At 35.7% G+C, this 26,243-nt stretch overlaps 2 protein-coding genes across 9 annotated transcripts in view; one reads left to right on the top strand and one right to left on the bottom strand.

Annotated features, from left to right (window-relative positions):
• The window catches only part of DENND4A (DENN domain containing 4A), a 174,222-nt gene extending 155,422 nt beyond the window's left edge, over positions 1-18,800 (top strand). For 5 of the 8 annotated variants that reach the window (XM_007479594.3, XM_016427160.2, XM_016427163.2 and 2 more), the window contains 7 exons: positions 6,038-6,248; positions 6,504-6,758; positions 10,681-10,798; positions 10,912-10,938; positions 12,413-12,575; positions 12,771-12,835; positions 14,753-18,800. In XM_007479594.3, coding sequence (XP_007479656.1) covers positions 6,038-6,248; positions 6,504-6,758; positions 10,681-10,798; positions 10,912-10,938; positions 12,413-12,575; positions 12,771-12,835; positions 14,753-14,889 — 976 coding nt within the window. In that variant the 3' untranslated portion in view covers positions 14,890-18,800. The remainder of the gene's footprint in view (positions 1-6,037; positions 6,249-6,503; positions 6,759-10,680; positions 10,799-10,911; positions 10,939-12,412; positions 12,576-12,770; positions 12,836-14,752) is intronic. The other 3 variants (XM_016427162.2, XM_016427165.2, XM_016427161.2) reach the window with 1 other exon arrangement.
• Positions 18,801-21,009: 2,209 nt separating this feature from the next.
• Positions 21,010-26,243, bottom strand: part of SLC24A1 (solute carrier family 24 member 1) — a 48,392-nt gene continuing 43,158 nt past the window's right edge. The window contains exons 7-9 of the mRNA XM_056815656.1: positions 24,503-24,592; positions 23,525-23,691; positions 21,010-22,525 (exon numbers count right to left, since the gene is read on the bottom strand). Of these exons, the coding sequence (XP_056671634.1) occupies positions 22,276-22,525; positions 23,525-23,691; positions 24,503-24,592 (507 nt within the window). The 3' untranslated portion in view covers positions 21,010-22,275. The remainder of the gene's footprint in view (positions 22,526-23,524; positions 23,692-24,502; positions 24,593-26,243) is intronic.

Genomic DNA, 26,243 nt, shown 5'->3' with positions numbered 1-26,243 from the left:
ATCTTTTATAGTACAGTCTTAGGTTGTTCAAAGAACAGACCATTAAAGAAGTTAATACTTTCAGAAAGGAATTAACTGTCCTGAAGATCATAACTAGAACCTGATGGAAAATTTTCACCTCCTTCAGTTGTTTGAAAATGCATTAGAATGGATCAGTAGACTACATGCCAGGGTATAAACATATAAACTTTTCAATAAAAAGCAATATGTTGAAATGTCACCAAAATGAATTGTAAAGTTTATAAATATAGTGATGGCTGCTTTTCCAAAGGCAAAGTTCATAGGAAACTGGAATCTTCAAAAAATTTATTTTATCTTTATGTTTGCAAGAAATTAGTAAACATATGCATTCTTTATTGTTACCTATCCTTAAGAGGAAAAAATGTGTCCCCAGAAAGAACAGAAATACACACAAAAAATCAGATGAGTCAGGAACCACCAAAGAAAGCCTCTCAACCAAGGTCATTAGCTCAGTCTGCCAAGCACTGTGTCACATCGCTCATTCTGGAAGCTGGCTTCAAGACCCCCCCCATTAGAACCACTGGTGACTGAGGAGCTCCCTTTCAGAAAGTAAGGCAAAGCTCATGTCTTGTGGTCAGCTACAAAGAGTTCAGGAGAGGCCTTTGCCACATCAAAGTAATGGCTGGCTGGACTCAGCGCAGGCTGGCCTCTCTTTTAGGAGCAGGCCAAAGAGTTCCTCTCCACTATGCAGGTTATTAGGGAGAAGTCAGCATTCCTTTAAAATAAAGAAGGACTTCAAGGTGAAAACAAAGAAAATGGATGTTCAGAGGTTGAAGAGAAGTACAAACAATGTCAGGAAGTTTATAAGTGGAAAAATATGCCACAGGGAGAATGGAGAGAAGCACTACTGACTAGTCAGAACCAAGAAAGACAAGAGGCCCTTTCTGCAGAAGGGAATATTCCAAACTTTGGAGACAGAAACAGGTGCTTGTGCTATGAGGGATGATGATATGAATCCAAAGGGGCTTTTCAGGAAAAAGAGAGCATCTGGTAAGTCCAGAAGGAAAAGAGAAGAGATTTCAGGTCAGAGGACCTGAGTTCAAACTCCAGCTCTTTCACACAAGAGTGCTGTGACATTTGGGTAAAGTCATTTCATCTCTGGGCCTCAGTGTCTTTGTCTCCTGTAAAAGTAGAGAATTGGATTTAGTTGACATCTAAGATTTCTTCTAGCTCTAAGCTTATGATTCTGTGATTCTGATAGTCAGTAGTTCTCAGCTAAAGTATACTAAGAGAACTATTTGTCAGCCTCATATTATCAATAAAGTGATCTTTGTCTACCTGGCACTCATATAGCCAAATCTTAATAGAGAACCTCCACAAACTTATCAAACTTGATTACTATTTCCCATCCCTGGTGATTTCACATGAAGAGAAATGCTACTATCAGAAAAAAATCTAGAAAGTATTGCTAATGATCATGAAAACCCTGGCCAAAAACCTGAAAGTTTTAGGGGTTCAATTTAGAGATTCTTTCATCAATGTGCTGGTGAAAAGTAAAGGCAAGTGAACAACTGATAAACAAAAAAAATATTTGAGAACTCTTAAGTCTCCAACATGCAGAAAAGATTTTGAACCACATTGATAAAAGGAGTGGCCTCACTTGGTCCATTAAAGTCACAGGCTTTATTCAAAAATATTATTAATGACAGAGTTTGGATTTCTGAACCACAACTTAAATGATGCAAACAACAGGCTCTAGACCAAGGGTGAGATCCTGGAGATTTACCAACAAATCTAATCCAAAGGGTTTATATTAAGATGGAAAGGAGAGAACTATGTAACTATACCTAACAAATTAAGTATAAAGAATAGCCACAATAGCTACAGAAGAATAATAGAATGGCCCAATAATATACTCAAGCTATACAAAGAAAGGAAAGATCAGCAAAACTCACCTTAAATCTCTAAAATCAAATTCAAAAAATATGAATAACAAGCAAGGTAGAAAAAAAACTTATTTAACCTCCTTAGTATTACTGAGACTTATGGGAAAGGATCTATAATTGGAAGTATTGCTTAGGAAGGATATATTCTATTCAAATTAAATACAATAGACTAAAGGATGGGGACAGAAAAACATTGTATATGAAAAAGAAATGCTCATGTGAGGAAATCCAAGAATCAGTGTAGAAGTGGTATTAAGATCATTTGGATTGGAGGCAGCTAAGTGGTTCAGTGGGTAGAAAGCCAGGCCAATATATGGGAGGTCCTGGGTTCAAATTTGACCTCAAACACTTCCTAACTGTGGGACCCTGGGTAAGTCACTTAACTTACATTGCCAAGCCCTTCCTGCTCTTCTACCTCAGAACCAAAACATAGTATTGATTCCAAGATGGAAGGTAAGAGTTTGAGAGAGAGAGATTTTGAATGAATATTAACAAAAGCAGAAACAATTTATATTGCCATAAGAAATTATTAAAGAATTTGAACAACAGATCACAAGATTCAAGTGATAGTATAGTAGAGATGGAGAACCTTATTTACCTAGACATCTACAGGAATCTTTGTCTTAAATGGAGCAATTAATAAAGTCTTGGCTTGCCTTAATGATAATTTCATCCTTGGAAAGTTAAGAGATTAAAAGGCACACAAATAAATATGCAAGAGGCATATTTATTCTGGACTTAATTCCAACCAAGAAAGAACTATTTGCTTCGGGGAAGGGGAAGAAGAGGACAGTGACCACTCTTAGAATTTGCCATAGAGGAGGCAAAAGTGCAGCACAATTTGACATTTGTCATAGAATTAAAGAAAAAATATTAAAAGGATTTATAGGGAAAGACCAGGTAAGATTCCATGGAATAAAAATTCTGTAATGAAAGAGGAATGGAAAGCCCTCAAGAATGCAATTTTAACTTCTAAAGAGAAGCAATTCCAGTAAAAAAAGAAAGATGGCTTGGTCTAAAGAGAATGATATATATTCAACTAATAAACCTAGATTTTTATTTAGAAGATGAAAGCAAGACTAAGTCATTGAAAATGAACATTACAGTCCTGTAAGAAACATGTCAGGAACATCAAAGCTCAATGAGTTGAAATTGGCTAAGACCATTAAGGATAATAGCAAAGTATATGGTGAAAAGAAGACTCAGAAGAGGGATAGCACATAAGCATGAATGATGATTAAAAGGAAGAACTTTTTTATTCTTAGCTTTACTTTTGTTTTATTTGTCAAGGAGAATGAGTTTTTAAGACTCAAAAGAAAAATACAAAAATAATTAATATATCTTAAAATCCAAAATAAATAAAGAAATTATAAAAGAGCCCTTTATAATAAATTCAAGTCACCAGATTCATAAATTATATCTTGGAGTACTTTAAGAACTGTTGATTGTTAACCTACTTTTCAATGATCTTTGAAAGGTCACAATGAATGAAAAATATAATGTAGGACTAAAGAAAGTCAAATATGCCTCTGTTTTGAGAAAAGGATAGAAAGTGCAGTCTAAAAATAGTAAGTCAATTAACTTAATTTTGATTCCTGGAAAAAATAAGAAGAATCAAAAGGAAGTTAATGAATATGTCTAGAAAAAGAAGTCAGAATCACACAAAACTACATTGATAACAGGTTATGCCAAGAGTATTTTCCCTGTAGATATATATAGTCAAAGAATATAAATAAGTAGTTTTCAAAAAAGAACTTCAAACTATGCATGATTATATGGAAATGTGGTCCATACTACTAAGAATGAGAGAAAATGCAAGTTTAGACAACTCTGAGGTTTTACTTTACTCTGCAAATTGTCAATGGTGAAAAAAAGAAAGAAAACTGGTGTGTGTTGAAGGGACTATGTATGGTAAGACAGGAACTCTAATATGTAGTTGAAAGACTTTTTAATTGACCCATTCATTCTGATTCTCAATTTTAAATTATGTAAAAGTGATTTTCTGCCCATACCCTTTGATCCAATGACCCCAATGCCCAGCATATACCTCATGGACATCAAAGATAAAATATCCCTAATGAGAGTCTTTGTTTCTAGTTCCTTAATACTACAGAGAGCGTGAGGATGTCCATCAGTTGAGAAATGATAGGAGAAAGAAAATATGGTCTAAGAAGTTCAGGGAAATGAGATTTGCATTAAATAGATGCTAAATGAAAATAAGCAGAACCAAAAAAAATTGTGTAAAAGTTAACTAAAAGGAAACCAAACTCTGAGCAATTGAAATTGTAGTGTAGAGAAACCTCCCTTCTCAGACCAGACATATGCAGAATATTGGCAGATGTCACTCTTTTCATGCTTTCTTGTTTAATTGATTTCCCTTGTTACAAGGAAGAATTCCTTCTTGAGCAGGTGGGAGGGCTTTCCCCCAGATATGAATCATGTAATGTCAGGACATGAATAAAATTATTTCTAAATTTGAAAACAAACAAGGAAACATGCCAGATGAACCTCATTTCCCTTTTTGATAGTTTGGCAAATCAAGAGAAATATATCATTTACTTAGAATTGGGAAAAATAAAAGAGATATAGGCTAGACATGCTACAGTTAGCTTGATTCAGAACCAGTTGAATAATCAAACTCAAAATGTAGTTAATGATGGAGTAATGGCAGTTTTAAAGATACCACAGCACCACAGGGATCTATGCTTTTCCTTATACAATTTATTTTTATCTATGACTTGGGAAAGACATTGATGATATGCTTATCAGATATGTAGAAGCACAAAGCTGGTATGACTGAGGATAAGGAACTATTTCTCTAAATACACATTCATATTTACATGTGATTTATAGTTAATAACTAAACTCTATAATTTTTTCTCAAAAATTGAGAAAGAAAATATGAAAAAATGTATCCCTAACACTAAATGCAGGAAAATATATAGAAAGAACTATGTGTACTATTATCCCTAAAGCATGTCAATTCAAAATCTTTATAAAAAATCCTAAGGAAAAAAGCTACTGTAATTAACTTTTTGAAAATTACTCAACTTTATCAAAATAGATGCAAGGATGGTGCTTCATTAGAAGAACAGCTCATATAAATAGCCATATTAAAAATAAAACATCCACATGATTTCCTCAATAAACATAAAACTTTTAACAAAGTACAATATTCATTAATGCTTAAAAACTCTACAAAGCACCAGAGTAGAATAGTCTTTTAAAATTCAAAAAAGTATTATATAAAATTAAAAGTACTATTTTTAATGGAGAAACACTGTCAGTTTTCCCAGTAAATGATAACATGACACTAGATATGCTTGCACACTAGTGATAAGATAAAAGAAGTTAAAGGTATGAAGAGTGATAAAGAGGAGACAGAGCTATCTTTATTTGCTAGTGAAAGATGGTTTTCTTTGAAAACCCAATGGAATAAGCAAAAAAGAAAAACTGGTTGAAACAAAAATTTCATTAAGCTATCTGAATATAAGATAAATCAACATTTAATTCTGTATAGTTAAAAACCAACTCCAAAAGGAAATAACAGAGAGGGCCTATTTAAAATAATTACAAAATGCATAAATCTGGAAGTCAGTCTACCAAGGTTTAATTAAAGATTTATAAAAATATGTATAAAAATATTCTTTTAAAAACTTAAGCATTACAAATAATTGTTTAAATATTCTTCACTCATGATTGGAACCCACTAATACATGAAAAATGAGGATACTTAAATTAGTTTATATATTAGTGACATGCCAAACTACAAAGAGGATGCATTACAGAGCTAGACAAAATAACAACAAAATTCCTTTGGAGGGAGAAGTGAGAGGTCTTGAGATTATGGCAAATGAGAATTGATGGAGGGTAGGCTTGACCTGGAAAAGAGAAGCCTTAGAGAAATGGGGCAGGGGTTAGGTTGAGAACATGGTTTTCTTCTATGAAGTTAGAATAGATGATGGGAGGAAGGAAAAAGATTGAGTAAATGGCCTAAGAGGTTTCTTATGATTCAGAAATTGTCAGAGCTCTATAGAAATGTACATTGTATTATATTCCTCTGCATAAGTAAATGTATTGATTTATGTATACTATTTGTTAAGTATCACCAATTCTTCTTCTTCCCCAAGCAAATCTAAAGAGCAAGAAAATTCATGTGCCCGAAGTATTCAGATCCCTGAAGGAAGGAGACAAAATATGAACACATCAAAATGTCCAATATTTCCAGTGGCCAGGAGCATCAGTACGTATGGTCCCTTAGACAAGGAAGAAACAGGAAGCCAGAAGCTTAACCACATTGTACCTACAGGCAGTCTACCAGCTACTTTGCAAGGAGCAACGGTATGAACTTAAGTATTTTTCATTTGGACACTGATCCCTCAGCTCTACTTTTATTTCCCTTGTTAGTTTTAATTTAAATAAATAACCTTATGACTAGCAAAGAGTTTTAGCTCCCATAATACAACTATAATGAAAATTATTACTAATCTACTTAAGTGGGAAAGTATATCATTTTTAACAGCTGGTTGAAAAGGATAATTCCATTTAAATGTTTTAATAATTGTATAATTGTTTTGTTTTATTGTTTTGCAACAGGATTCACTGGGATTAGAGTGGGACCTTCCAAGTCCAGACCCTATTACTGTCCCTTATCTTAGTCCATTAGTGGTATGGAAAGAACTTGAAAGTTTGTTGGAAAATGAAGGAGATAATGCAATAACTGTGGCAGACTTTGTAGACCATCACCCAATTGTATTTTGGAATCTAGTGTGGTATTTTAGACGTCTGGACTTACCCAGTAATTTGCCTGGATTGATTTTGTCTTCTGAGCATTGCAATAAGTATTCCAAGGTATGAGAGAAAAGAATATATAACATGTGATACCAACCTTGAAAATTATTTGCCTATTCTCAATTAAGAAAAGTGGAGTTTCATTGTATTTCATTTTTTCTAGAACCTTAACAGCCATAATGACCACTTTATAGAACTTTAAAAAAATGCATTCCTAATTATACTTCTTTCTTCTCCTTGTTTGCTATCATTTTTATCAATGATTTTGATAAAAGCATAAAGGTCACACTCATCTAAATTACAAATGATAAGAGAAATAGCTGACATTCTGGATGGCAGGATCAGCCACCAAAAAGATATTGACAGCATAGAGCATTGCATTGAATATAAGGAGATGAAGGAATAAATGTGAATTCTTACACTTAGAAACAAAAAAAAAGCAACTTCCCAGACACAAGATGGGGAAGGCATAGATTTATATTTATGTGTGTGTGTGTGTGTGTGTATAATAGTTTGAAAATGATCTAGACTTTATAGTTGATTGCCAATTCATCACAAATCAGCTACCACATCTGACCTTAGGCTTCACTAAAAGAAGTATAACTGAGGCAGCTAGTTGGACACTTCCTAGCCATGTGACCCTGGGCAGGTCACTTAACACCAGCTGCCTAACCCTTACCCCTCTTATGCCTTGGAACTAATACTTAGTATTGATTCTGTTTTTTTTTTTAACCATTACCTTCCACATTAGAACCAGTAATATTTATCAGTATCAGTACTGTTGAATTAGTACTGCCTTGGTTCCGTGGCTGAAGAGCTACAAGGGCTAGACAATGAGTAGGGATTAAGTAACTTGCCCAAGATTACACAACTAGGAAGTGTCTGAGGCTGGATTTGAACCCAGAACTGTATTTTAAAAATTAAGACTTTCAGTATTGAGAGGGGGAAAGAGAGGAGACCCCCCCCCATTCACAAAATGGGGTACAAGGGAGATAGCAGATGTAATGGGTTGGCTCAGAGAGAGGAGAAGGGGTTTGAAGATTTTCCCCCTTCTGCCTTCCCTCCTTAGCTAAAGCTGCTCTCCCCAATTTGCTCTTGTCCCCCCTCTGCTACTCAAGACCAAAGGGTCTCCCCTTGATCTGTTCACTCACACTCAGGTTGGGGAACAGATAACTTTTAATGTCAACTTAATCAGGTAATACAAAGGCATAATAGGCAGGGAAGAATGGGAAAAGGAAAGTGGGGGAAAGGTGTCCCTTTCTCTATCTAAACCCCTTTTCCTTCCCTCCTCGAGTTTGGGGGAACTCAGGCCTTGGAAGCCTGAATTCCCCGAGAGAAAGTCAGGTTGACTCCCTCCTGGGCAACAGGAGATGAGGTAAAGTCTGCTCTGGTTTCTCTACAGAAAGTCCCTTCAATTGAGAAATAATGGGGGGAAGAATTTCCAGTCACCAGTAGGAAAAGTGGGTAACCCTCAAGAGAAAGTCTTTTTCCACCTTCTGCCTTCGGCTTCTCAAGACCAAAAAACCCACCAACTCCTCCCACAGCCAGAGTCTTCCCCTCCTCAGGATTCCAAACTCCTGGGGCCCCTCCCCCATTGAGATGATCAATTTCACACACTCTTCCACCTGGCACTTTTTCTCTAGTGCCAGCCTGTCACAAAACCTCCCAGCTCTAAGCCTGGATCTCAATCCACTGAACCACCTAGCTACCCACCTTAGTGTTGATTCTAAGATGGAAGTTAAAGGTTTGCGGGTGGGGGTGGGAGTAATATCTGTCTTGCTGTGCTCTGCCCTTGTCAAGACATTCTAATAGACACTTTTGTTCAATTCTGTACTGAATAAGAATATCAATAAGCTAGAAAGTGTCCAGAAAAAGGACAATCCAAATGGTGAAGGAAGAAGAGATGTTTTTAGCATGGAGATGAGAATACACAGAGGAGACAAAGCCAGAGTCAAATATTTGAAAGGTGGTCATAAGGAAGAGGGATTAGATGTCTTCTGTTTGTTCCAGAGAGCAGAATCAAGAACAACGGATGAAAGTTGCAAGGTGGGAAATTTAGGTTTTGATGTTAGGGAAAAAAACCCAAACAACTTTCCAGCAATTAGAGCTGTCCACAAGTAGAATGAGCTGTCTTCAGAGTTGGTAAGGAAAAGTCCCTGAAAATCTTTTTTAAGTAGAATCTAGATGACTGCTTTGGGGGTAGTGCTAGTGAGGATTATCTTGAGATGGAAAATTCCTTTTGGGTATGGATTAGACTATATAGCCAGAGAGTGCCCTTCCGACTCTCAAATTCTATGATTTTGACAACAAATTAACAAGATATTTTAATGTCCTTAATAGACACATTATTCAGTTCAATCATGTCCAACTCATTGATGGCCCCCTTTGAGGGTTTTCTTGGCAAAAGACACTGGAGTGGTTTTCCTTCTTCAGTTCATTTTATAGATAAAAAAAAAAAAACTGAGGCAGAGTTAAATGATTTACCCAGGGTCACACAGCTAGTGTCTGAGGTCAAATTTGAACTCATCTTCCTGACTCCAGGCCCAATGCTCTATCCACTGTGCCATCAAGAGACACATTGCTAACAGTTAGCTTTTTAAAGTTCATACTTTGCTCCCAAATAACCTCCATGGTAGAATAGAATAGGTATCATCAACTGCAGAACAGGAGTAGAACACTTCACCTGGCATATATGTAATGTGAAAATAAGATGGGCTGGTAATATGATGAAGATGAAGGACAACAGATAGACATCCCAGGTACTCTACCACATCCTCTTGGACTGTGCAGGGTGGTGGGGGAACTTAGGGGATAGCATTGACAGCTGTCGTCTTAGTCGTTGGAGAGAACCAGTTCACATTGATAAAATAACATCCACTTATTAAGCGGCTTGTGCAGTTATGGCTCCTGCAGAGCTCATTATCCCCCACTCCTCAGAAGATGCAAAATCCCATGGGGAGGCCCCACAAATCCTTCTTTTGGCTTGTTGAACCCCTTATCTCTATCCCAATGAAACAGACGCATTTCATAATTAACCTGAGCATCTTAAATGAGACTTGGCAGGATTGTGGGCACTTGAGATAAGCTTTTAATTAGATCACAGGGTCTCAGTACCCCCTTCCCTCATTTTCTAGATGAGGACACTGAAGCCAGAACAGTGAGTGACTTGCCTCAGGTTACCCAGTGACAGTCAGGACTAGGAACCACAAATAGTCGGCTTTTCACTACCACTTCTTACCCAACTTTAAACATTTTATAAATTGTATCTTTTCAACATTTTTGCCACAAGTGCTAGACCTTGAAATAGAAGGTGTTTTTATTTTAATGCTGACTGACACATTTACTTTGTGATAAGAGAGCATAATTAAGGTTTCTTTTTTGTTGTCATCCTTGTCCAATCATGTCCAACTTTTCATAACCTCCCCCCCCCCCCCAATGGGGTTTTCTTGGCAAAGAAACCAAAATGGTTTGCGCTTCTTTCTCCAATGGATAGTCAAACAGAAGTTAAGTGACTTGTCCAGGGTCACACAGGTAGGGAATGACTAAGGCTGGATTTGAGCTCAGGTCTTGCTGACTTCAGGCTCAGGGCTCTTATCCACTGAGCCTCCTCACCACCTCTTTGCCACACTGTCACAGGATTTTCTTGGCAGAGATACTGGAGAGAGGAGAAAAGAAGAAGGAGGCATATGGACCCCTGAAAAACAACTTTGAGTTTTTCCACTCTCTCCTTCTCCGTCTCTCCCTTTCTTTCTCTCTTCCTCCCCCTCCTACATCCTCCCTTCTCTCCGCAAAAACACCAGTGCCCACCTCCCACCACCAAAACTTAGAGTCAGCCCAGAGGAGGAGCATGTGAATTTTTTATATGTACACATATGGTATATCAATTCATTCTGACTATTTACCAGGGTATATCTTTAGGAATTTAATCTATAAGAAACTCCTCACGTTATTTTTCTTTCTTTCTTTTTTTTTTACTAATTAGATTCCCCGGCACTGCATGTCAGAAGACAGTAAATATGTGTTAATTCAGATGTTATGGGACAACATGAAATTACACCAGGATCCAGGGCAACCCTTATACATCCTCTGGAACGCCCAGAGTAAGTGCCTTCTAAAAAGAAACCCTTGTTGACAAATAATAAGTTCTTTTCTTCAAGTAGCATAAATATTCATACAACTAATATATTTTTTAAAACCACTTTTTGTCTTGCAGGTCAAAATCGTACTCTTTTGTTTGAGAGTGAGTGTTAACACTTGGTGTTGCTAATGTTAATGTGTGCATTTCTCAGTGGGGAGAGGGTGGCACATGTGTGACTATGCATGTGCATGTCAAAAAAGATTTCAGCTTTCAGCAGATTGCTTGGTCCAGATTCCTTTTCTGCCTATTTACCAGTTTTCAGTCCTGAGCTGCCAACTCAAATGTCTTTAAGGGATACTCTGAGGGGCAAAACATTTGTTATTGCCTGTGTGAAACTATGTTATATTTTAGGCCCACATGTTACCATTACTTATCTTTTCTGTTTATGCTACCACCATACATTTATCTCAATTCCTTTCTTTGTCCTAGCATTGTTCTTAATTTACTTTACTGGTGCTTTAAAAAAAATTAAATTAATTAGTTACATCAAAATTTCCGGGTATCACCTTCCCACTCTTTCTCCCATCCCTGTACTAGAGAAGGCATCATTTGACCACACACACACACACACAGTATTCTTTTGTGTTTCTTTTTATTCTCTGTCTGGAGGTGGACATGAACAACTTATTCTTCAGACATTTCTGTTGCTGTATATAATGTTCTTAGGTCTGTTTCACTTTTCATAATTTCATGTAGGTCTTTCCATGTTTATATGTTTTCTCGAATTAACCTGTTCATTATTTCTTATGGTATCATAGTATTCCATCACAATCATGCTACATGTTGTTTAGCCATTCTCCAATTGATGAGCATCCCCTCAATTTCTAGTTCTTTGCCACCACAAAAAGAGCTGCTATAAATATTTTAAAATATGTAAGTTCTTTTCCTTTTTCTCTGTGAACTCCTTGAGAAATAAACACAATAAGTGCTATTTCTGGATCTAAGGATATACAGAGTTTTATAACTGAGCATAATTCCAAATTGTTCTCCAGAATGGTTAGATCATTTCACAGTCCCACTAACAGTGTGTTAGTGTCCCCAGTTTTCCATGTCCCCTCTAATATTTGTCATTTTGCCCTTTTATCATTTTAGCTGATCTGATAGGTACGAGATATCTCAAAATTGTTTTGCATTGCTCTAATCAATAATGTTTTAGAGCATTTTTATATGACTACTATGGAAAGGAAACAAGACTGACAGTTGTGGGGGAAGGGCATTAGACCCCTATTGTTTCCTCTCAGCAGGGGGCATCTCCCTCCCTTGCCTCTCCAAGCGATATACCCTCTCTCCTCCATACCCTGTTACAAACCTCCCATTATCCCCATTTTTCCAATCCCCATTTCCTTTCCCAATAAATATTACACTACATATGGCTTTGATTTCTTCATCTAATAACTGTTCCTATATTTTGACCATTAATCAATTGAGGGATGGCTCTTGTTCTTATTGCTTTTTTGTTTATTATTTTTCAAAGTACTCAACCAAAAAAGAAATAGCCAGTAGCTACTGCTTAGTAATTTTTTCTTCTTTCTTAACAAGGAACCCTTCTTCATTTGTTAATTTGCTTCTTTTGCAGCCCAAAAGTACCCAATGGTCCATTTATTGCAAAAAGGTGATAACTCATTTAATCAAGAACTGTTAAAAAGCATGGTAAAAAGTATTAAGATGAATGATGTCTATGGACCAATGAGTCAGATTTTAGAGATACTGAACAAATGGCCTCATCTTAAACGACAACGGTAAGAATCATTCTTATAAGTAAATCAACACTTTAAAAGGAGTATGAAGTCACTCAAAACAAATTAATAATTCTTCACTTAGTATTTTGTCATCAAAATTTATTTCATGGCTATTTTAACATGAACATAACCTAATAAATATATTTTCCCTAATATTCTAAACCTAATACTTTCCTCTCCCCTCCTTTTTTTTAGGAGTTTATATAGGGAAATATTATTTCTCTCACTGGTGGCATTAGGAAGAGACAACATCGATATAGGTAATTCACTGTGATAATTATATTTTGTATTTACTGAACACTTTTTCAATACAGGTTGTTATTAAAAATGATTATCAGCCTATTTCATTGGGCCAACTTTAAATTAAAAAGTTAATATAAAATTTTAGATCAGAACTTATTTCTTTGAAGCCTTATCCCTTTAATATTATTTCATATAACAGTAATGTTTTTGAGAATGCTTTGGTGAGAATACTGGTAAACTTAAAATATAGATTTTAATTATATTTTTCTTGGCCGGCTCACTTACCTCTTCTTTAAGATGTCTCTTCCAAACTCAGGAAGAATACAGAATTGGCCATTGTTAGCAAGGGAGAGGATTGTGACCCTCTCAAATCACTATGGACAATCAGGAACCATTCTAAGCCTGGAGTGTGGCAAATCTGATAACCACTATTCTGTTTACTGACTTAAGTCTTCCCCTTTCTTGAGCCTTATTTCCCTGTTATTGGAGTTGAACTAGATGACCTCTAAGGTCCTTGTTAGCCTCTTAATCTTTATTTCTATAAGAAAATGTCAAATAAATTTAACTGACTGGATCATCTTGATTTGATGTTCTTAAGACTTTCCTATCAATAAATATCACAGAATAAACCTTTAAGCTATAATCACCTCCTTGGTTAAAGGATCATATCAAAAGAATAGATATCATTTTAGTGTTGGCCTAATGAGTGATAATTGACCATACTCGTAAATATTTTCATTAACATATCATGTGGATTATGGCATCTGACAGCACCTGTAGCATCTGAACATGGCAGAATAAATGAGATTGTTCCCCCATGGCATCTTGTCCCTGGTTCTGTTAACAGAAAGAAGTCTGTCAAGTTGGCTTGGTTTTTGGTGTGATAACCTCTAATACATGTGCCATTAAGGCTTTCGGTACAACAAAAGCATTTGTGAAGTGGGCAGCAAGATATGTAGATGTGGCAGCAGGCATACTAGGGAAGAAAATTAGAAAAGTGGACAGATTTAGACCAGATGATGTTTAAAAGAAATATTGGCAAGATAGTTTGATTTGGGAGGAAAAAAAAGAAATTGTCAAAATATAAAAAAGGAAAGAGGAAACCATCTTACTGCCTGGGTGCCACCTAAAAATCAAGTGTTTGTAGAGATTCACCAGTCTAACAAAAATCAACACTTAATTGCCTTTGTCAAAGAAAAATTCCTGATATTATCACAAGGATATATAAACTGAAGGAGAAGATATAATCCTCAAAATGACCCTCTATCTTTACTAGAGTCATTCAAATGCAGAGATCTCCAACATAAGCAAGCTTAGAAAATTCAAGTCTCTAGAAAGCAAATAGAATTTTTATGCTTTTAATTAATGAAAATCCACCTTCTCTTTCTGCTTTCTCCTCCACACCATAGAAGAAGGATGAAAAACAAAATTCATGTTACAAACATGCATATTCAAGCGAAACAAATTCCACACATTAGCCATATCAAAAAAAAAAATGTCTCAGTCTGAGCCCTGTTATCTGCCTCTCAGGAAATGGGAAGCAGCTTCATTATAAATTGTGTAGAATTGCAGCTGGTCATTGTGTTGATCAGAGTGAAGTCTTTCAAAATAAGCAATAAATAGAACTTTAGCCTTTTGAAGAAGCTAAATTAGAATTGGTTAATCTGTAGCTTTAGGATATTACAAAAGATTGCTCAGTTTTCAATAACCCTTTATTTGGAAAGAACTCTCCAAACTCAAAGGGTTGCAAAATATTGAAATCTGTTACAAACAACAGGTTTTGAGATGATTTAAGTTAAGAAGGGTGAATAAAATTACCTCTAGATATCCTTTCTCAGCTTTTGATTTTGTGTTTTTGAATGACATAATACATTATTGTTGACTCCATATACCCCTTGAAATGCAAATTTCTTTATGTGTGTGAATATTTGCAGATGCATTCGACAGAGAATACAAGATGGCATATGATCGTCTTACACCTAACCAAGTCAAGAGTACTCACAACTGTGATAGGCCACCAAGTACAGGAGTGATGGAATGTCGAAAAATATTTGGCGAACCTTATCTTTAAAGAAAATGTATGTGTATATATTTACATAACTATATGTGTATGCATATATACACTATATATATATATATATATGTTTTGTACAATCTGTGTAAAAATTACCACTTCGGTCTCTAAGAAAATTTCTTATCTTCATTTTTTAAAAAAATACATTAGCAAGCAGAGTCAGAAAGCCTCAATAAACTGCAAATGTTGTAGGTAAAGAAGAGTAACAAGTGGGCTAAATGCTGCTTTGCTTCTTGGTCCTTACATTGTACCCCTCTAGAAAGTGTTTTGTGGTGGGAAAAACCCACAAATAATAGTGACTGTCTCAAAAGAAGACATTCTCTTGAAAAAGAGTGATAAAAATCACACATGAATACTAATAAGTAACATGAAATCAAAGGATCTACTGTTTACATAGATTATTCAGACGTTATAGAGAACACAAAGTTGTATTATATGTGTTTTAAATTGTTTATAGTAAGTTGATATTTTTTTAATTTTTTTAATTACTATAGCAAACTTAAAATGAATTTAAACTTTAATGAGCAATTTAGTGCTCTTCCTTCTAAGACTGCTGCTATTTGGAATAAATAGTCCAACCTATTTTCAACTTGGAGAGAAGATTGAAGGAAGGAAGGAAGGAAGGAAGAAAGGAAGGAAGGAAGGAAGGGTGGACACGCAAATGGTCAAAAAATGCCAACACTAGCCCCATTGGGGGTTCAGTTTGCATTTGCACATTTGGAAGCCATAAGCTTGAAAGTGGGTATGTGTGTGTAAATTGTAGAGTGAGATATCCCATACACTGCCAAGATTGGCACACTGACAATCTTGAGAGTAGTAGAAGTCCCAAATAGAATTCTCCAGTACCTTCTCAACTCAGGCTCATCCTACAGTGAAGAATCCAGCACTTTTGTTGTTGTTGTTGTTGTTGTTGTTGTTGTTGTTGTTGTTGTTGCTAATGGCACTTATATACAGCACATTAGGGGGAAACTTGCAAAATTAAACATAAATTTTATAAATATACATAAAGGTGTACATTCCAAGTATATCGACACTACTCCCAAAGTTCTATTCTAATTTTAATGTGGAGAGCAATTATGACAGATATATTCCAATTTTAATCCATGAGATTGGGTATGTCAGCTGTGCTACACAGTATTTTTGGGAATGCTACCAGGGCACTTGATTTAGAATTCTATTTAAAATATATTTTTATTTTACATAGAGCAAAAATGTTAATTTTCTAGAGGTGCATATTACAGAATAGATCTCCCATATTAAATTATGTAACTTTTGAAATAAGCCATCAAGATCTATAAATTATGGAAGTTAGACAATGAGTTGAATGTCTAAGCATTATTGCTGGGTATTTAGAGATACCTAAAATTAATTAGTTGTTGGTGGTTGTTGTTTTAAACCCTTAGTTGTGCTGCCCTATTCAGTGTTCTTCAGGTTATTTCTTTCAAGGAGAAAAAGTATCCCTTGTTACCATTACTTACTTTAACAATTTTCATTATTTGGATTTATGTGCATATGTTTCATTAACAAAGGGAAATTGTCTAGATAATGTGCTGACATGGACCAAGAAAATGATACCAAATTGTGTACATGAAGCAATTTGTAGAAGAGGACAAAATACACCTTCACTGGACTATAACTAAAAATTCCATTATTCATTCTCTAAATCAGTGAACTACAAACAGGCCTCATTGTTAAGTCGAGCTACAAGTGAAGAATACCAACTTAAAGGATTTTACAGTTTTCTACTTGGGGAAATGATCAGCCTGATATATGTAATGCTCCTAACATAAACTTTATGCTGGCATTAGTCTATTCTAATGATGTGATACTCTGCCTGCTTCTTTTTTTCACCCCCACAATTTCTATTCCCAAACTGATTGTAAGCTTCCCATAATTGGTTTTCTAATTCTCTAATATTCACTAATAAATTTAAACATTTTTATCAGTAAATTTCTTGGGAGACAGTATATTGAATATCTATGGGTTTGAGCATAAGGAATAAATTTATCCTAAGTGACTTGTGTAATGAGGTACTTAGATAATGGTTTTTTCCCTATGAAAACCTTTCTTTTGACTGTTTACTTTTTTCTTAGCTATTTACTCATGCATTTGACATTCATACTTACATGAATCTAAATGTACTATTCTTACATTTCAGATTAATTGGAAAGTAGTTGTCTAAAACTGTTTGATCATCTGGGTTCTATTCCTAGTCTTTGACTCAGTTTTTAAAAATAATTCTTTGTAAGTATTTTTCCTGAATTCTACCTTTTGTAGATAGTACAGAATCTCAGAGAGTGATGGAAATTTAAGCCACAAGAACTGTGAGGAAAGCATCCTTTTTTGCCCCAGTTACTATGATTGCTATATGCGTTAATATAGACAGATATGAATAGTTGACGTTCCTATCCCATTTGGCTCACTATCTCATTTTAGAATGCTTGGTTTGGTTTAGACTTTGAAATTGTGGAAACTAAATAAAAACCACACTGCTTGCCAATGTAAGATATATGCTACTTCCACTATGTTCTGAAAGTTTCCTATCCATTCCTATTTGTTAGGGATTTTAAAATATATTTCAATGATCCTCCTTTTCTTTCTCAAATGCAAAATTGTGCAGATGTTTTATCTTCTGACTTTTTCTTTAGTTGAAGTCTAGAGAAGTGATCCCTGAAAATGTCAGCATCCTATATCAAGTAGCTAATAATACTTCTTTCCAAGGTATTCGGATAATCACTATGAAATCTGAGAATAAATAGAAAGTGCTACATTCTTTTTCTGTTACTTTGTGTTTATAAAGTATCATATAGTCCTATGAACATCTTTTTTGTCTTTGCACTTAACAACACTGCTTCAAGCTTCATTTTTACTTACCTGGATGCTTCCATCAAGTCCATTTACCTCAGGCCAGAAAGACTCTTCTTTGGAGTGGTGTGATGACATTTTGCGCTGGACATTGAGGTTGACTTTGCTCCTTCCTGTTTATTTACATATCTAGCCTTCAATTCCTGAACATCTATTTTCCTCCTTAGCAGCTGACATTTAATAATAACCTTAGTATCCTCAGCACATAATGTCCTCTTACGACCCTGTAATGCCCACCTCCTTTGCCCATAAAACAGATATTTTCCTAGGTTAATCCTGTTGAAAGTGTTAAATAGAAATTTTATGAAGGCCATATCACAGAGCTATTCCTCTAGTTTGAATCAATAAACATTTTCAAATCTGCACTTGATAAAAAAAAAAGCTACCATGTACTCTTTCCAACACATGTTACAAAACATATATAACCCTATCAATAAGCAAGTCTATTTTTTAGTTTGAAGTACATTTTTTTTCTTATGTGCCTGCAGTGTCTTGCATAGTCTAAATGAATTTTACATTGTCAGTACATTACAGGTTAGAACAATGACATCAAGAAAAAAGCAACTGGAGGTAGGATGAATATAAATAAGCAAAAATTATCCCAGAATCCTTCACCTTCTTAAGTAATTTCCAAAAGCAATAGGCACAAATAAATTTTAATGATTCCTCATATTCTCAATGTCATATCAATACTGGCCAAGAATTTATCTCTGAGAAAGAAATGGATCACTTTTACATATCAAACCTTTACCGAATGATACATGTTGATTATTATTAACATCTCTTGATATTATCTTTGGGATTTTGAAATGGTACTTTACCTCCAAACCTGCACTTTTTAACAAGTGATTGTAGATTTGTAAATATGTAACACTGAAATTTTATTTACCAAAAAGAACATCAGGAAGTTCCTTGTTTTGCTTTGTAATTCACTTAAAATGTATCTGATAAATGTTCACAATAAACATTCTCTTGTCTCTGGAAGAATGGAAATTCTGTTCAGTTTTACAATGTAAAATAAAGAAAAAAGATTTACTAAAAGATCAGCATAGCTAATCCTTTCTACTTTAAAGATCTTTGAGAAGTTTTATTCTTTTTCCACAGGATTAAGAATCTTCACTACACTGAATAGTAGCCAAGCATTAAGAGCAAATTATTATTTGGAGCTAAGAAAATTAGTAATCACTTTTTTAAATTAGCATAAAAAGCATACCTTTTTATTTTATGTAATTAACTCTGAATATCACCATTTATTTTTACTTATAGGAATATAAGACATTTTTGTAATTTTCTTTAAGGTTTTTAAAATTTGTAGGATAACAAGTAGAAATTGGTATTTTTATTGCTTCCTTCTCTCTCCTCATTGATTCATTTATTTTCCATCATTTTTTCAATTAGCAAAAATGATCTTCCTGATTTTGTATGTGTACTTTGACAATGAAGTAATTGCTTTTTTTACAATTGTGTTTTAATAGGATGTTATGAAATCTGATCACAAAATCTTTAATTTTTAATTGACTACACAATTCATACAGCCTCTTGTTCTTTGATATAGCACAGAATATGAGACTGACCTGAACTGGTTATCTGTCTTCTGAGGTAACAAAGAGAAATGCTAAGAAAGCCAGTCTTTTTGGCAGAGGAAACCACATTAAAAAACTGGTTTTAATCACAACAAAAAGGTACAGCACTTTCTAGTTTCAAAATGCTTCATGATCTTTTATCATATCCTTGATGGAGTTGCTGATTTCAATTGGAAAATAAGAAACTGGTCCATTGGCCAGCCAGAGACGAATTGTAAGAGAACTAGGGTCAATCACGTCTCAAGGCTGGAAATTGAGTTGAGAAAATCCCTCCTTTTTTTCTTTTCTCTCTCTTTTTTTTTAAGGTATTCTTTCTTTCCCTCCCTTTACTTATTTCCCTGTTCTCCCTTCTTTTAATCCACCCTCCCTTCTCTTATTCCCTCAGTTCCCCAAAGGAACTTCCAGTCCCTCCCTTATCCTGTCTTCTTTCCTGTTTCTTTGTATGTTAAGATTTTTACCCTTCTAACTATATGTGTTATTCTTCCTTTATTCCAGGAGTGAGGAGAATAGGGTTCTAATACTGCCCACTCTCCCTTCCACCTCCTCCCTTTCCCTGTGACATTTCCTCCATTCATTCCTCCTCTATATGAGTGTGTGTGTGTGTGTGTACAAACCCTTCCTTTCACTGAGGTGGGATGAGTTCCCTTCATCCTTCTATTCCTTGTCATAGCATTTGAGATTTCTTTAATATCCAGATGTCAAGAACTGATAATGTAGAAATTCACATTTTGAGCATAATTACATAACTTTTGATGAATTTCTATTACATATTTTTAATTGCATAGTAGAATCATTGGTGGAGAAAGTAACCATTATGATCAGATCCTTAGAAGATAAAATTCAGAAGATACAGAAAAGTTATTGCCTCATATCAAAATGTGAAGTATCATTGAAAGAAACTGCTCTTGTATTTTGTTAATAAAAGGGAAGTAATAGCAATATCACTGCATACGGATGGCTTCCCTAAGGCTTATAATGTCATCTCATTCTTCATTTGTTTCAAAGTGTTATATTTCTGGTGTTCTTCAATAAAATGGAATGGGAAAGTATTTATTTGTAACTTACTCTGTGCCAGCACTGTGAAACCCTGGAGACACACAAAAGCAAAACAGTGCCTGTTCTCAGAGTTCACATTCTAATTGGAAGAGTCAGCCCAAAAAGGATCATCCAGCGCAAAGTGGATGGAAAGGCCCATTGATCCTCAGGGGCTAACATCAAAACCAAAGGAAAGGACCAGAGGTTCTCAGGGTGCACTAGTGGGAAGGAAAGAGCCTTCTGGGATCTGAGTGGATGGGGTCTGGCTGAGACCATTGAGGGAAAGGGTCCCTTGTGGTCACACTCATTTTCATGATTTCCCCTGCCTCTGGCCCTGGGGCAGTTGGGGGATTCAGGGATTTTCCTTCATATGTTTGTATTCATTATATCACTAAAGTCACCTCAGCTGCTTTTGTCTTTAACTGTCCCTTTCCTGATTCTACCCCATCAATAGTTTGAGGTTAGTAAAAGCAGCAAGTAGTAATATATAATGTAAAAATAGCAACACATTCCAAGAAGTTTTAAGCTATGGATTCCAATGCAATTCATTGCATCATGATTTCTAGGCCTTATGAAAAAACACCTTCAGTCTTTAGAATACAGAACATAAGAATGGTGCTTTAATGACCATCTCAGAACACATATATCCAAATAAATCCATCGCCATAAAATGAGGTTGTAGCTTATACAGTAATTCTAAGGATCCTGCCTTAATTCAAAGCATTTTAAGGGATTCCTTTTGTTTCTTTTCAGAGCTGCTAATGTACAAGCCAAAAATCCATCTCAGTTTTTTATTCACACCTTGAATGCTTTTATTTTGTTCTTAAAAAAAACAAAAACAATGTTCCCCTTTTGATCGCCCAAAGTAATTACATTGGTTGTTTCCAAAAATCAAATCTACCCCCAAAGGACAAAGACTGGCCACCAGTGAAGATATTCAAAGGATACATTGGGGCTCTAGGTGATGCCAAAAGAAGAATCCCAGAACTGTTTGCAGCAAAACACAACAATTAGAATGCATGTATTGCTTCCCAAGTGATTACTTCAAAGAGAACATCACTCATTTGGATGCATAAAATATGTTGGGTTCGCTTCCTAAGACATTTTCTTACTTTATTTTCTTCCTAGCCAACATTTATCTCACTCCAATCAATCCTAATGTGAACTTTTCATTAGTCCTGCCCCTTCCACTTTTGTAAAGTGCGCATATTCCTAGGAGCTCAAACTTTTCCCCTTCTCAGCTAGAAATTATTGATACCTGGGAGGTACTTCACCTCACATGCCCTTATCATGCAAAACAAGACTGTTCAGATGCTCAAAATCAATCTCATTTAAGATGAATTGATGCTGTTAAGCAGTGTCTACTTCTCATCATCCTACTAGTGACCTTTACCTAAATTCATAAAAATAACTTGACTATGAACCCAATGGGCACCTCACTCACACAGTTAAGAGGAGAAAGCAGAACACAATATGGAAACCATCTGCTGGTTTGCACAATCTGGTTTGGATCCCAAAGAATAAGATTTGTGAAATTAGGAGGCTCCAAGGGTTCCTCAGATATGACCAGAAAAGAGTGTGATAGTGAAGGCTATCTTCAGTAGCCCCTTTTGCTCACCTCTTGTTTAAAAAATAGTAAGTTTTCCAATTTCATTTATGCCTCTATGGGGTGAGTATGCTGCCTATGTAAGTATGAGGTGTTTGGGACAATCCCTGAGAAGAATATTCTGCCAGCCAAGTCCTTTGGTTCCTGACATCATTTACTGTCCAAACTCCCTGGCACCCTGTCGAGCAACAGCCCCATGGGTGAAGTTCAATCCTTTGGGAAATCCAGAAATCCACAGAGGAATGCCACGTGACCATTTGTTCTGCATTTGGTAGAAGTAGCCTCAAGACCAATTCAGATAGAGATAGGACACGATATGATTCGATCTTCTAACATTACACTGATAATCAAGAATATGAAGTAAAGGAGAAACATGGTAAACCCTAGGATTTTGTTCATCCGCCATTTGCAGAATGCAATCGACGAGATCACAAACAGGAGCATGAGAAGGAGCAAAACAATGGCACAGAACAATCCATTGCTGCTCACTGGAACAGGCTGTAGCTCATTGAAGACAGAAAAGAGCAACCAAGGAACTGGCAAACTGAAAGACATGAGAAGGAAAAAGGCTTATGGATGAGTAAATAGTGTGATTTGTAACTGTGAATGGGACAAGGTGTTTTCTAGTGTTATTATTAATTTACAAATGAGGAAATTGAGGCATGAGATAGATGAAAACTTTCCAAGTTCACAGAGACTCAGTTTCCACATTTTTCTGAAGTTCCCCTTATATCTCAGTGACATTTCAAAGACAAATCAGATTGCTTGGGGTAAAAATTTCATTTTCTCTGTACTTCTGAAAGGAAAGCCACAGCTCAGAGTAAAAGATTTCTTTGTGCCCAACAGTCCGACTCCCTCTTTTTTCTTCCCAATCTACAGAGCTGTTGGGCAGTCCTCAGTTTTCCAGAGGCTGTCAAATCTGACCTATTCAGATGATATGGTACTTCTATTCTGTGTTGTTGTTGTTTAGTCATTTTGAGTCATGTAAACTCTTTGTGACCCCATTTGAGGTTTTCTTGGCTAAGATACTAGAGAGGTTTTCCATTTCCTTCTCTAGAGCACAAAAAAGGAGAGGGTAGTGTGTTGTGCATGTGTGTGTATGCACGTGGCTGTGGAAGTGGTCTTAGGACATGAAAATGCTGATTGTTCACTAAAAATGCAATTTGGGGCCTTGCAACTGGCAGTAATTCAAACAGAGGAGAATCAGAAACTGAGATTACATCAAGAACTCCACTGAACCCAGGAATCAATGAGCTGAGGGTTTCACTGTTTTCACTAATGGAATTTAATGGACTCTACTTTTCAATCTATCTATAAATTTTAATCAATTCTATTTCAAGTAGCATTTTAGTTCTGCAAGCTATGTGTTCAAGAGAAACAAGGGTTATTTTATTATCTTGTGTAATACAATTAGGCAAATATTTCTTTCCAAAGTGAACAAAGCAGACAACAGAGGGCTGAATCCTATTGTGCCAAAGCCAAAATACGGATTTTTTTTTTAATTCTGCCTTAATCTTACTTGAAAAGTAAGATTTCTGCTTACCCCACAGTGATGTCAAAAATATTGCTGCCCACCGAACTGGACACAGCCATGTCTCCTAGGCCTTTCCTGGCAACAATAACGCTTGTAATGAGGTCAGGAATTGAAGTGCCAGCTGCTAGGATTGTCAAGCCCATAATTTCTTCAGAAATCCCAATTGTTTCACCAACCTAATGAAGAAAGAGTTGTCAGTAATGAAAGCAAACTGTGGCCACAGCTCACTCAAGAAACGTGGGCATCTTCAAAGCAGTTATCATTGATTTCGAGGTACTTCCCATGTTCAGGGCACTGTGGGAATCTAAAGATAAATAATATTTGATCCCCAATCTCATGGAACTTACAGCCTAATGCAGAAGAGAATCCTAGCTTGTTCCTTCAACATTCATAAGGGATGGAGAGGAATGGGGGAGAAAGGAAAAGCAACCTATTGCCAATCAGGTCACAAAGAGGGGAAGGAACACCAAATTCAGAACACCAAATAAGCTGCCTTCTCTCTCTAGAATGGGCTCTGGATATTCTCTGTACACTGTCTCCCCATCTCTACTGACTCCAAGAACACCAGCACCATCAAAGCATCAAAAATAACTAGTAACAGTTATTTTACAAATGAAGAAACCAAGGCCCATGGAGACTAAATGACTTACCTAAAGTCACATGGGAATTAGGCATCAGAATCAGGATTTGAACCCAGATCTTCTAATGTCAGAACCCATGTTCTTCCCATTGTACCACTACTGTTGTGAAAGGACCAGTCTTTCAAAAGTCTGGTAACTTTCTAGTTAAGAAAATTAATCTTTTCCATCTGGAAAGTATGATATCAATGGAGATATCAATTTTATTTTCAAGTCCTCAGAGAAAATAATGAGAACTTAGAAAATTATTTTAGATCCTTAAAACCAGACATAGTATATAGCCAGCCTTTTCTATATGCAGGAAAAGTTTGAGGAGAGAAAAAATGTTGCTAGGAATCTGTTTACTAACCTGGTGAGCCCACCACACCATGAGGTATGAGAACATGGCTATCCACAGGATGGAACCCAGAAATGTGATCACAAAGAACTTCCTAGATTCCTGTTGGAAAGTTTTTAGAGAAATAAGTGAAACTATTTTAGTGGTCTTGGAGATTTGGAGGAAAGACTAAGCCATTTGGACCAGAAGCTACCAGAATTTGTGGCAATGGCTACTTGTTAAGGAAAGAAGGAGGTATTTTGCTAGAACTCTAAATGGTATATGAATCAGAATCTCAACATTGGAAGGAACCTTGTAAGCCATTGGATCCAAACCTTACCTGACCAAGAATCCCTTCTATAACATTCCCAATGAATGATCATCTGTTCTTTGCTATTTTTATGTCCATTTTTTATTAGCAAACTTGGGAAGCCAAGAGTCTAACAGGAAACACCTACCAGCAGCATGATCCAGTACTAGTTTTAAACAGAAACAACAATAACAACAAAACCTCTTTAAATTACAAAGTGATTTTTTAAAGTTCAGAAAAAAAAAACATTTTTCAATATTACCCAAAAATATACAATTGATTTCATAGCCCATAAAAATGTTCTCATGTTGAATTTTCAATATTGCTTCCAAAAAGTCCCAACTGTGAAACAATTGCCAAAAGGAAAAATATTGCGTGCTCATCTCTAAAATTTGGGTAATTCTCAAACTCCTAAACAACCATGTCAAGTAAATACCCAAAGACAGAGGGACAGACACTGCAAAGAAAAGCTTACTTTCTAAGACTGTCACTAGAATACAAGGGCATTCTTCAGGGAATGTTCCAAAACTTAGTCACAAATAGACTCTCTAATTTTAAAAGAAAACGGGATAAGGAAAACATTTTAGGGCACTTTTTCTCCTAAAAACATTTAGTTGGTGTTTTGAAATGTTCGCAACCATACACATTAAATGTCTCAAATTTCATTTAACTTAACAGAACAAAATACAAAACTTACTACCTCAAAAAAAATGTCATGAAGAATCATAGCAAAAATTTTATTATTCCTTCTGAACTTTTGCTTTCAATATAAGAGAACTTTGAATATTCCTCAATTTGCAGACCAACTAAGAATCAAAAGAGTTCTTTGGAATTTTACAAAGTTCTATACCCTATTATTTTTAGCTGAATGTATTTCCTCTGTAGGCTCCTTAGGAAGTTAGAGGGAAAGCTTGAGGGTGCAGAATAATGTAGTATACTTACTAGTCACAGTGAATTAAAGCATATAGTCATTCTATGACAACCTAAACTCATCAAAGGGGTAAAATATATAGCAGATGTCCATAGGTGCCTTATGTTTCCATTAACCGTAAGGGTTATTGGAGAGAAAGAGAGCAATAAAGTAATGGGGACATTGTTTTCTGTATCTTTGGAGATGTTACAGCAAACTATCATAAAAGCACCCAAAAAAATCATCACCATGCATAGAAAAGCTAAGATCGAGGGTGGATTTTGCCACTGTCCAATGGCAACCTGAAATAAATTTCATCAGGCTTTTTAGGTAATCCTAGTCTCCTCTCCAACCCGATACTAGAGTATGATTACAGCAATTGTTTTCTCACTTCGGCTGTGCTTCTACAAATCCCTTAACAGAAGCTTTTTCAAAATCAAGAACTTGGGGCTCAGTTTTAAAGGATTTTCAAGGCTTTCTAGTCAATCTATTTCCTGTCAGAATCATTAAGCAAGCAACTCATTGGTGTTAGAGAAAGGCCTATCTCCAAAGAA

This window comes from Monodelphis domestica, chromosome 1 (genome assembly GCF_027887165.1).
Source record: "Monodelphis domestica isolate mMonDom1 chromosome 1, mMonDom1.pri, whole genome shotgun sequence".
Classification (NCBI taxonomy): Eukaryota; Metazoa; Chordata; class Mammalia; order Didelphimorphia; family Didelphidae; genus Monodelphis; species Monodelphis domestica.
Note: the sequence above shows the minus strand (reverse complement) of the source record. Positions and strands in the feature narration are given on the sequence as shown.